Consider the following 12843-nt stretch of genomic DNA (forward strand, 5'->3'; position numbering starts at 1 on the left):
AAAGCAATACATGATATCAAAGTTGAGTGTCTCGATAAGCTTTGACAAAAATCTGATTTGAAAATAACTTTATAAATATAAGAAAACTTTGTGAATAAAACTGCTTTGTTTTACTGGCTAGATTGACCATTTGACAGGAATGTAAGGGTGTGGCCATATCAAACTGTCTCCATGGCTATTGTCATTGTTTTTATAGAACGTTCGGGCAGATAAGGGTTCTTTTGGATTTGGATTAACAGGGGCTTTAAGAATTTTTCTACAGAAAGCCTACAACATTTTTAGCATTAAAGCCATTTCTTGACCTTAGAAACAGTAGTCTTATGGTCCGTTTACTTGCTGATTTGAGTCTTTTTTAGCGCATGTCACAGTTTTCTTTAGTTATGGAAGTTCAATCACATGATTACAGGTGGTCATCTACAGAGAAAGGTTGTAAACCCTGTCAAACTCCCTCTGCAGTTGAAGACAATTAGATTTGGTTGGAGGCTCCAGTAACATCTAATAAGAGAACTTTGAGGGTTTTTTTTCTGTTCAATTAAAGTGTTGAGTCTGGCTCATTAAAATCTGGAGATTTCATATTTCTCCAGACTTGCCTGCTCATTATTATACTATAAATAACACTCAACTATATCCCATAATAACAGCTCTTTACAGCATAAACACCTTCATTACATTTTAGGAACTAAAATTTGCATAATGATTTGCAGCCAAACCCTGACAGCAAAGAACATAAAAATTCAGTCATCAAATGTGAACTAACTATAAAACGGTTTAATGCGAGACACAACGAGATTATTGGCTATTTTGTTTCCATAACTTGTTTTCTTTTTACTAGTATAAATAAAAGCTCCAAAATGTACATTGATGTGTTTATTTTATTTAACCTTGTCTGTTTGCGTCTATATATTTATCCTTTACAGCCATCTTTAACGGCCATTATCTCAAACATTCGTTTTTTTCAATACTCTGAACAAAAAATCTCAACTTCTAAAGCACTGACATCAACTAAACTTTCCATAAACATTCTTCTTAGCACTAGTCCGAAGGTCATTGCCAAAATGCTGTCCTGTCAAAACTCCAAAAACTAATATGTTGTAAAGAGTTGAATAAAGATTCAATTCTGCATTTAGATGTTTGCAAATTTGTTAAAGTTAAACATTGCCGGATTCACATATTTATTGAAACATTTCTGAAATAATTGTTATACAAAAACCTATTTTTTTAATGTAAGTAATCTACTGGCAAAGTTTCATGATGATATCTACAGTAGAAGTTTAAAAATTGTACCATATTCACCTGCAGTGTCTCACATTAAGTTAATGTGTGTGTGTTTGCATAAAGGCTCAGGTCTGAACGACGGTCAGTGGCATTCTGTGGAGCTGAACTCCAGACTGGACCATCTGAGCATCACAGTGGACACAGACGAAGGAGCCACAGCTCACACCAGCATCCCACTTCCTCTCAACACACACACTCAACTCTTCTTTGGTGGTAAGAATACAAGCCCTATGCATATGCTGTTTTTATGTCAGCAGTTAAAAAGAAGTTGTAGCCACAGCTGCCAAAAGTTGTGTATATTTTACTACAAGCAATCACTTGGCAAATATGTCACCTCTAGTACTTTGGTGTGAGTGATGTTAAAAAGAACTGCTGATATGGATGTTTAGAACTGGTTAAAATTCATGGAGGTACGCGAGTAGTGATTATCATCTCCCCCTCTCTGTTGGAGGTTTAGTGCCACCCAGAGAGGGATCAAGTCATAAAGCCTCTCCTCTCCACTGCCTCCTCCTCTTTCCGCTCACATTTCTTCCTTCAAATAATCTTTCTCATCTCCTTTTTTTTCTTTCCTAATTTCCTTTGAAAGCTACAGTGCGTAACTTTTTCACATTAATGAATGTCGGTTACATCTCCTTTGGTCTCTCTCCAATCACCTTCCCTTTTTGCTTTTTCTCAAGCTATTATGTCTCGTTTCTCTGCAGCACTTGTATCTGTTCTCTCTCTGAAGTGTCTACACATACATACTCTGGTACACTCTCACACATATAACGGCTGTAGATACATTCATCGACCCAATATGCACATCTCATTGTCTGTTAAGAAGAAGGAGAGTCTGACTCTGATACAGATGTACAGCTATTTTTGTAATCATCAAAGTAAATTGAAGGTTATGAATGTGTAGTAACCCCAGATTTAATCAAATGTCCCCCATTGGAAGAAAAACAGAGGGGGAAAAAAATCACAACAAAATCATATTCAATCATCTTCTGAGCTTCCTAAAATTCAAATTGTCCCTAAACAGTGACTCATTCTCCATTGCTGGAAGGTGTGGAGGTCTGCATGCCTGATGGGCTGTCTGTATTCAGAACAATGCAGTGCCTGCAGCAGCAGTGCTAAGGCTGGATTTGGCCACAGAATGGTACATCTAGGATCAACCTCAAGCTTTAATTACTGACAGGTGAGACGTGGAGTCCATGCACATGCTTTGGCAAGGAGTAGTTTTATACAAGGTCTGCATTTGCCAAATGCAACTGAGGGTAAACAGAGAACCACTTCATGAAGTGGAGAACAGAAGCACTTTTGAACCTAAAACTGACTCGAATGATATTAGATTCTGCAGCGGTCGTGGAATAATAAACCTTTTGCTCACATTAAGTTTTGAAATGCATCTCTAGTAAGGGAAACAGCAGCAACAGAAGCGTGTTTTTCCCTTGAGAGGAACCAAACAGCAGCTACGTGCAGCCTTCATAGAGAGAATTAATCTACAGAGCTGAATAGTGATGCTTTTTAACATCACAAGAGTAAATTATTAGCTAATGCTGTGAATTATAACCTGGAGGACAATCGCATTCAATATATATATGACAGTGTTATATATATATCATCCTGTGACACGAGTGACATTGTTGGCATCAGTTCTCAACTCGCGTATTGAGTGGGGAAATATTCAGCATACTTCACAGCCTGGCAGTTAGGAAGGATTTCACACTGGGATTCAACAATAAATCCTTATCACTTCTAATGCACATCAATTGGAGTTTTAACCCCCCATAGTATCTCACGTCAAGTTTAAACTTTATATTAAAGTTGACATCCATAACTTCCCACATGAAGGGATGAAGTTAGACATATACACTGACTGTTATTACCAAGAGCATCTCCGACCAGGGTTGGTGTTTCAGCAAACTCTACAACACAGATGCATATAATAATACGCTATAGGCTACAATTAGTATATGCCGATCTTGATTGTTGCTTAATTTTAAGGTGTCATAAAAGTATTACCGCTTTTGTCAAGGGTGCCGCTTGAATCAACAAAAATGTAAGGTTCCTTGTAGCCTCATTAATACAGATAACAAAATGTGCCACTCACAAGTGCATTCATGCAGTTTTATTATGACAATAGAGCTATATTCTGACACTCCAGTGTGAAGTGATATTTGTGCTCTGCCGGAGCTATTTTTATTTTTATTTTTTTCCTTGATGGATGTTACTTGCAACTGATATTTACGTGAGTTATAACATACTGGTTTATATTCAGATGACATAAAGGTAAATCTCAGTTAATGGTGCATTTCATATGAGCTAGGTCTTGTTTTTCCTCCATGTATTTTTATGCTTCAATCAGTCATGAAAACGTAATCATCATAAGTTATGGAGACACGGTTTGTGGGGAATCTGTCAATTTAAATGAACTCAATTCCCTGTGTATTGATGATCCTACTAAGAAAACAACATTAAAACAAACACAAAGCTGTAGCCTCACGATTGATTGATTGATTGATTGATTGAGTGTGTGTGTGTGCTCATCAGGTTGCCACGGTGAAGAGTGCACGAACCCCTTCAAAGTGTTCCAGGGCTGCATGCGTCTGCTGGCGCTGGATAACCAACATGTTGATGTGATCAAGGTGCAAGAAAGGCTGCTGGGAAACTACAGCCACCTACAGATTGATATGTGTGGCATCGTTGATAGGTGAGTCTGCCATTTCTGCAACCTGTACGCGCTCTCTTTGCACAAAAAAAATCCAGTGGTTATACACAGCCTAGCCTTATACACAGTTAACGGGCATGCTGCTAGCTACGGTGGGCCCCCTTTGTTTACATAGCAGGTTACAGAGTCTAGACTACATATTAACACCAGCTTTTTTAAGTGCAGGTAGGGTTCGCGAGGAGATATTAGCTGATTATGAGAAAGTGAGTTTAGGCCACATGTTTGAAAAGTGTGTTATGAATATATTGTACAGTCAGGGTTTCTCCTATTAACATGCTACCTAATTACGCAGAAGGAAATTACATTTAATTTGCTGTCCACACAAAAAACACTACAATCAAAAAGTATTTTTTAATTCACTAGACAATTGCCTCATTATCACTCAGCCAACTATTAACCTTTAGTCAAAGGAAAAATTATTTAATTAATAAGTCTGCGTATAATCAATTTTTTTCCGATTGTCTGCAAATCCTATTAAAACAAACAAACAAACAGTCTATGGTGTTGTAAATGTATCCACAGCCTGAGATAGCTCCTCTCTGCAATAGAACTCCATTGTTGTCCAAAATCCATTTACATTACAATGAACCCCGTGGTTTATTTTGTGAGTAAATCTCACATACACCGCGCTAATGCCGTAATACTCACCATTGCACCGAATCTGCAGCCGAAACTACTTTCCAATAAATACACAATTTACTTTTTTAAACATTGAAGTATTAGGTCAATGATGCTTCTAGAAAGAGTTCCTTTTTTAATATTACAGATAGGGCTTGTGACTGAGAACCAGATGGACGAATACAATAATTAGTTTTTGTCTTATTATGGGATGCATTGATAATATCTAAAATATAGAATAGTGTCAGCCTTAATCTTTTACTGTGCTGTTTGTGAAACACTGAGATAAATAGGGAAGAATACTCAATACTCAGCAACCAGAAAAAAACTAGCACAGGGAACATTCAACCAACCGGACCAATTAAATCAATATTAGACACAGCACTCATTGGCTGTAAGGTCCCAGTGGCTGCTAGTGTGAAACAGAAGCCAATACCTTGGACAGCTCCAGTGCTCCCGACTAACTGCACGATCAGGACCTTGGAGAGCGCTGCAGCGTGCAGTCTGGACTGTCTCATTTCAGAGTTTACTGCTTTTGCGGGCATATTTGTATCTTTTTAGCCCATTCATGCAACATAGATGTATTTGCGTATGCTTCGTAATGGGACATGGCACACACAGCATACAAATTCAGGTTTCATAACGATTTGAAAGTGCACTCAGATAGACAGACGGATTGGATTTAGGGATACACATTCGCTACTAACGTGGTGAGGAGAATGAAACGTGAATACCATATTGCTTTTGATGGCCAGTCATTTACATTATGATGTCAAAATATACAGTCTACTGACTTGGGCTTTTTACAACAGAACACAGAATGACGAAGATCATGTTGAGAGATCCCTCCCAGAGGCACAGGAGTTATGCGGAATTGAGCGCCAACAGCCATTTATTACTTCAAACCTCTCATTCTGGGACACTTTACACACCGGCTTCAACAAAATGCATTACTGGGGATACACTGAAAGACTTAATGTATGTGTTGCTAAGTGGATTCATTACCACTGAGAGGCAAATATATTGTATCTCCTTGCTCAGTTAAGGTGATTATCAAAACTGAAAATAGGAAGGAGGACCTTCTTTGGTTGTTGTGGAGAGAATATACTTAATAGAATAGCAGAAAATGGAAAAGCTACAATTAGGGACGGTTGGTGCTAGGCATAAGGCCCTGCTACCAATTATTACATGCCAATGCAATGAATACTAATGGACATGCTCAAAGGCAGGGTGAACAGTCTGACATCATAGAGACAAAAGGGGAGAATCATGGATTTCAGAGTTTTTGAGTTATTGTTGGATTTTTCAGTTTCCAAAAATTGTCGGACACAGCCCTAACATCTGAAAGTGGGTTTCAGATGTTTGACAATCACAAACAATCTTTTTAGAAGGATACTGACACCTTTAGGACAGACTGTCTTTTCCAAGGCGTTGATGTTTTCTGAAGGTACTACTCCCTCACACTGTGACCTCCCTTCTCACTGTGTGAGTGTATGTTTGCGTGAGTGTGTATGTTTTGAAAAGAGATAGATGAAGCTGTCAGAAGGCAGTAATCGTGACATCCTTGCTTCTGTCACATTCATGACAGTTTAATAATACGCCTTGTCAAAACACACAAACAAATCCACAAATAAAAAGAACATGGGTCACCAGGTAGGTCCACCCTTTTTTTTGTTCTGTCTTTATGTAACCAGACACATCCTAACCTGATGACTCACTGTGTAATTCCCAAAGTGTGTGTGTGTGTGTGTGTGTGTGTGTGTGTGTGTGTGTGTGTGTGTGTGTGTGTGTGTGTGTGTGTGTGTGTGTGTGTGTGTGTGTGTGTGTTTGTGTGTGTGTGTGGCAGAGCAGTCTTTCTCCCTGCTGTTCAAAGGACTGCCGTTATTTTAAGTGCTTGTAGGCCATTCATTAACATCCCAGTCTAGCTGTCCAGTTGTGGTGTGCATTCTTGGGGAGTTTCTGTGTTGCGTTGCTTTGACCAGAGGCAGTAATAGAAACCATGGAGAATGAATGCAAGCCCTGTGATCCAAGCTACGCTATAGGACACTGTCACACTGCACCAGAATGTTTTACATAAGCTACAAAGTCTCTCTCTCTCTCTCTGCTTCATTAATCCAGCGGTCTTGTGATCTGAGCTTCAGTGCGGTACGCTGTCATGTTGCAAATGGCAAATGTTTAGTCAAGCTAGGAGCCCTCCAGAGATGTATAATGGACAAAGTGTTTGCAAAACTCAAAATACTTTTATCCATGAAAAGATGTATGATAGATTTAGTGTTATGACCCAGGCTTTTGTTTCGTAATCTCTCTTTAATTCTCCCTCTCTTGGTTCCCGTTTGAGGCTGCAATCGGCAAGTATGATGCAAACAGAAAAACTGCATGTAGAGACAATGACAGAAAACCCAAACAACACTGCTGGAAAAGTGCTGCCTACTGTCACCACATAAGGCTCTTGCCAAGAAAAAGTTAACATTTCCAAACTTTTGCAGAGTGCAGTGGGAGACGGGACAAAGTAGTTGTTCTGCGTGCTCAGACATTTTTCTTCACTGCTCCTTTTGTCTGCTCTGCTCTTACAATGAAACTCAAATGTTTTATCTGGGTTTTCATTCTGGTGCCTGCATGGGAGATGAAGTAGTCTGCTGTTAAATTGTGGTATTTCTATGTCTGCTTGGCCTCCAATCATTTATGGAGGAAGTTAGGTTTAATAGGGAAATCAAAATGATTAGTGATCTTGAAATGGAACTGAATGTTGAAGAGATTTATTATAACGTTTTATGATTTATTGTTTAAGGATGGAAGGTTTCACCAACAGAAAAGATTATAAATGAGACCCTTGAACAAACTATGTGTCATATTTGCACAATTGGAATTCGCCATTCGTCCGGTGCTTCTAAGAAACAACTCAATAGATTGGAGATTAAATAGAGAAATGTGGTTACAATTCTGGGGGGGAAAAAAGGATTTTCTTTCAAGGACCAAAGGCAATAAGAAAAATAAATGATACATTCTGACCTTGTTCTTTGAGAGGCAGGTTGGTCGGGAGTTTAAAGGTTTCGTCTCTGGCTGATGCAACGTCATTTAAAATGACTAACAGAGGGACGTTTCAAACCAGTTACTTGACATGAACATAAAGACTCATGAAATGTTCTTTTAAAAGACTGATTTTTATTTTCAAACTTCTTTTGTTCAGTCCCTCCTACACACCTTATGAGAGCAGTCAGGTGTGCCGAAGGCCTGTTGTTTCTCTTCTTACCGACATCCTTGAGGAACTTTTCAGTGAACTTTTAACAGACAATAGGCCTGTTGTTTTCTCTCTCTCCTTCTCTGTCTGTCTGTCTGTCTGTCTCTTAGGTGCTCCCCCAGTCACTGTGAACACGGAGGAAGATGCACTCAGTCCTGGAACACCTTCCACTGTAACTGCTCCAACAGCGGCTACAGAGGAGCCACCTGCCACAGCTGTAAGCAACCAGCAACAGGGCATCTGCAGGTCTTTAGAATGATTGAAGTATAGAATATAATAGTGAATATAGAGGTTGGTATAGAAGTGTCATTAGACAGCAGGGACAGGTTCTAGTCAAATTAAAGTAGTATGTGAATAAACACCACATGATTTCTGGTCCAAATCACTTTTTGTCTAAATCAGTGATTATCTCTTCACGATACGCTACCTGTCCGTACTGTGCGTATGCTGAAACCTAACCTAACCCAGGCTGTAAACTACATACAGTATGTAAACAAAGGGGGGTCACTTTAGCTAGCAACATGACCATTTCCAGAGCCTAGGCTGTGTATAAACACTGGATTATTTTTCAGCAGACACACAATACAGACGGGTAGCAATATAGGAGATATTCACTTATCTTGACCATAAGTGATTTTGAAAACAAGCAATGGAAAAGAAGAATCGCTGACTCCCCTATGAAAGCACCATTGCTGGACATGTAGTGTGCACTCGCTTTGTCAGGATGTTGTCTGCAGTGAAACAGTTAATAACAACCGAGTTGTTGATGAGGTCATTGAACAAATTGTAAATAAAGCCTTCGATCAATAGAGAACAGGATTAAAGCAGTATTCTAGACATGTCCTCATTGCATTTGCTTTAATGAAAGTGAGACCCCACGTCCCCCAACACTTAATTTACTTTTGTTTCAGAACTTTAATTAGCCGTGTTCAGCCGGGAATAGACAAAACAGATTGCTCATACTTTATTATGCTGAGTAAATTAGGCTTGCATTTCATTTTAAAGTCTGAACGTTTTTTTTTTCGACACCGGCACGTGGCTCACCATCTCTGCTCTGCTTTGTTTATTTGTTCATATTGACTGTGTGGGCATGTTTGTGGGATATGTGTGTTCGTTCAACTCTAGCCAGGACTGTAAAGTGACTTCAGAGGTTGGTTTCCAATTGGTCATGATGAGACAAAGGCACCCATTACTCAAACCGTACCACTTTGACAACAGACAAAGAACCGATCGAAAAACGAGGACATGTAGCTAAAATTCCTATGATTTCTGACATTTGGGACCATAAACGATTAAAAAAGCAATTTCTTATTGTTAGTGTGTCAGTGCCGGGATGTAAATAGAGCAAATTATTTTGTGGATACGGTGCAAAAACTGGGCAAATTGGGGTTAATATTTCCCTACAAATCACGCGCCTATTAGCGCACAATCCATTCTTGGTGGCACTGACCCATAGTGTGGTTAATTTGGTCAATTTTGAAATTACGACATTATTTTACTTTTTATCTGCTGTTTTATAAAAGACACAAACCACAACTCTGAAAGCGTAAGTTACACATTTCCCTCCTAACTGCACCAGTCACTGCATATTGAATTAAACATGCTTTTATTACAAAATGAGCTTGAAAAATGGCTGAGTGATAGCTTTTTTTCTCAAAGTGATGCCCAACTATTCGGCCTGGGGAGATTTAAGTCTGTACCAAATTCTGTTTAACAAAAATAGCCTTGCAGTTGATACATTACGCTGAAAAAGGGTCACTATATTCACTTAGAAAAGGCAAAGGAAAGAACAAAGGTAAGACTTCCCACAGTAGATGACAGCCACAAGTATCACCCTACTTCCAACTTGAAACAGAACACATAAAGCACAACTTCACAGCAAATGGTGTGAACTTCCTTCTGCTTGGAAGGTAGTTCATTAGGAGTGATTAGAGTTAAAAGAGGCATTTTAGAACAGGCACGAAACATGTAGCCGGAAATACAAAAAGCTGTTTAAACTTGGGTGAAAGAACCCTTGTTAAAGGGGGAGTCAGCGATTCTGGAGAACGCATGCTGTCAAAATCACTTTTTATGAAAAATTATTGAATATCTCCTCACGGTCCGCTACCTGTCCATACTGTGTGTGCGTTTAACACAAATGCAGTGTTAATACACTGCCTAGGCTCAGCACACACACACACAGTACTGACGAGTAGTAGATTATTGGTTTAATGCCTTGTACAAAAAATGATTTTGACAACAAGCATTCTCCAGAATCGCTGACTCAAACTTTAAAAGTTTTATGGGCAAGTTTTTTTAAGAGTGTCTGAACCAATCCCCTCACTGTTTGTTATATATAATCTCAAAAGCAACCACACGGCAATATATGAGACTTTTTTTTCTAACCATGTCTTTATATTTCAATGTAGGTCAGAACATTTGAACTAGAATGAGAGACTTTGTTAGACTCGGAACAAGCCGAATAAAGTCATTATTGGAGAGAAGGGGTAGAGAGTTCAAGATGAAACCAAAAAATTTAATGATGACTCGAACAAAGTGAAGACACAGGAAGAAGAGCAATGCGTACAGGGGAACGTGAGTCCTCGGGCAGACTGTTCTTCCTAGATAAATGGATTTTTAACTGTGAGACCGCCTGCAGTATGTTAGGTGATTCAAATGATTAATAAAAAAATAAAAAATAAAAAGATCTCAGCTTTTATTACTCTGCCAAGCACTGATTGAATCTTACTGTGTGTGATTGACACAGGATAAGGCTGCTCACACTGCTCACTTCAGGGTTCGTTGTTTTATTTGGGTCAAAGTATTTCTCAAGCTTTTATCCAGGCAGGAAATATTTGAAGACAATAAACACGTGTATACAACATGGGGAACCTTCACCCAAAATGAGACCAATTTTTGGTCATATCAGTATAAACTTGTAGCCTGGAAATACAGACCCACATCTAGAACGATGTAGGGTCTGGGACCAGTAAGCTGAGAAAATGTACGTTTGCCAGCTGCCAGTCTGGGTTTCCATGCTATCAAGCTTGTCCTTCTTTTGTGAAACTTAGCCACATCTTTGAGTGCTCTGTGCCTTGACACATTTTAAGCATAACGTGTTTGTTCAGGCAGAGTTCTGAAGACGCATTCATGTTCTTTGATCGGTGTCAGAATTCCACAACATCATTGGCATTATTGGCGAATTATTGACGCATCGTCACATCACTAGTAGCATCCTGTCACTTTCATGCATGTCCTTTATTAACTCTATAAGCTTTCACACTCTGCTGATTATCTGATGTCAACACTGATCACTGTCACAACTCCTTCTCTCCGCTCACACCCCCTCTCCCCCCATCCGTATGAGACTGGAGCTCTGGTTTTACAACAAAATACCTACAATATTACCACGAATAACACCAACCTTGGTTGCATGGAAAATAAAAAGATTCTATTATAAGATTATAATTTGTTATCTTTATTCTTTTATTCTTCATTTGGATTCCCATTAGCTTCCACAGAGCAGTTACTACGATGAACAATAACAACCAAACAATAAAAAAAGTGAAATCACACAATATCAATAAACAAGAAAGAAGGCATAAAAAGCCAAATATAAAGATAAGAAAATAGGGGCACCCTGGTTGTTCATGGGTAGAGCATGTACCATGAAGGCAAAACTCCTTATCACAGAGGATCTGGGTTAGACTCCGGCCTGGGTTCATTTAGGGGAGAACGGGGTAAGTAGGCACACTTTTTACTCTAGTGAGAATTGCTCATCACCAAAACATCTGTCAATAGCCATTCCTACATTAAATTGAAGCTTAAGGTGTTGGCTAGAAATGTGTGTCTCTCTTTTTTCCAACTTATTGTAAGGAAGAAGTAATTTACCATCAAAGACACTCTGACACATTGTGACAACCAACCCCATCAAGGGGTCGGTTGTCACACACCATGGGGTTGTTTGTCACAATGTAATCTTAATGGGAAAAATCTTAAAAAGAAGGCAAGGAGGCAGAACCAAATTTGAATGTTTAATTGCATTGTCAAGTTGACAAATAGGCCTACATAACGTTCTGTAGCCTTGGCAGCTGGTCTAGTTTGGGATGCACTGGGTTGTTTTGATTTTGTTGCCCTTTTTTCTTTTGCTTGCTAGCTGCCTTTTCCTGCTCTATTCTTTCCTTCTCTGGGGTGTCAGTGAGGATACAGCTTGACAATTTCTTTCGTTATTGGGTTCCTTTTCTGGCTGCAGCCTTGAGATAACATGTGACAACCAACCCCCCAAAAAATTTGACGACCAACCCCAACTTGAATTTCTTGCTAGCATCAAGGCCAACAACCATCTGACAACTATTTAGCTTGCTAACCACAATCTAAACTATAGTTTACCCTTCACACTTTCTGAGGGTAACAAGTGTGTTGTTATAAACCCATTGTGTAAAAGCCTAGAAGAAAAATACTGAGAAGCAAAATATTTTGAATTTGACATGAAAAACACAAAACATCCTCTCACCTGAAATGCAGCAGTCTAACTCCAAGGAAGTCTATGTATGTGACCTCTGATCCCAATTCTGGACCTTTTTTATATCAACATTTCAGAGCTAGCGCGCTCTGGTGGCGAGATATAACGAATGTGACATCCAACCCATGTGACAAATTACCCCGTTCTCCCCTACTGCATGTCTTTCCCCTCTTTCTCTTTCTCTCTCTCTCTCTCTCTCCCCATTTCAGCCCTGTGCTTAAAATAAAAAAGACTCATAATAGTTATTCACAATAAAAACAAAAATAAAATCCATGTGAGATTCATCAATTTAAATTGTGACGTCTCTCAGAAAATGTAGTTTTAATCTCCCCGATTTTGATTGGGAGCATATTCCTACCCATCATGCTCCATGTTCATGCATGCTGCACCGTTATGTGTTATGGGTGGTAATTCCTCCAGGCAAACTCCTTATCGCTGCTCAGATTCTTTGAGATTCTTCAAAGAGTATTTTCCGCCAGTTCCAACCGTTTAATCCTCTGA

The 12843-nt window shown here is 39.1% G+C and overlaps 1 protein-coding gene across 1 annotated transcript in view; it reads left to right on the top strand.

The window, feature by feature from the left end:
* Nucleotides 1-12843, top strand: part of LOC307254859 (contactin-associated protein-like 4) — a gene marked incomplete at both ends in the record, with an annotated part of 85471 nt that overhangs the window by 47781 nt on the left and 24847 nt on the right. The window contains 3 exons of the mRNA XM_080033394.1: nt 1339-1488; nt 3808-3967; nt 7952-8058. Coding sequence (XP_079889520.1) covers nt 1339-1488; nt 3808-3967; nt 7952-8058 — 417 coding nt within the window. The remainder of the gene's footprint in view (nt 1-1338; nt 1489-3807; nt 3968-7951; nt 8059-12843) is intronic.

Source organism: Ammodytes marinus (assembly GCF_949987685.1).
Source record: "Ammodytes marinus genome assembly, chromosome: 8".
Taxonomy (NCBI): domain Eukaryota; kingdom Metazoa; phylum Chordata; class Actinopteri; order Uranoscopiformes; family Ammodytidae; genus Ammodytes; species Ammodytes marinus.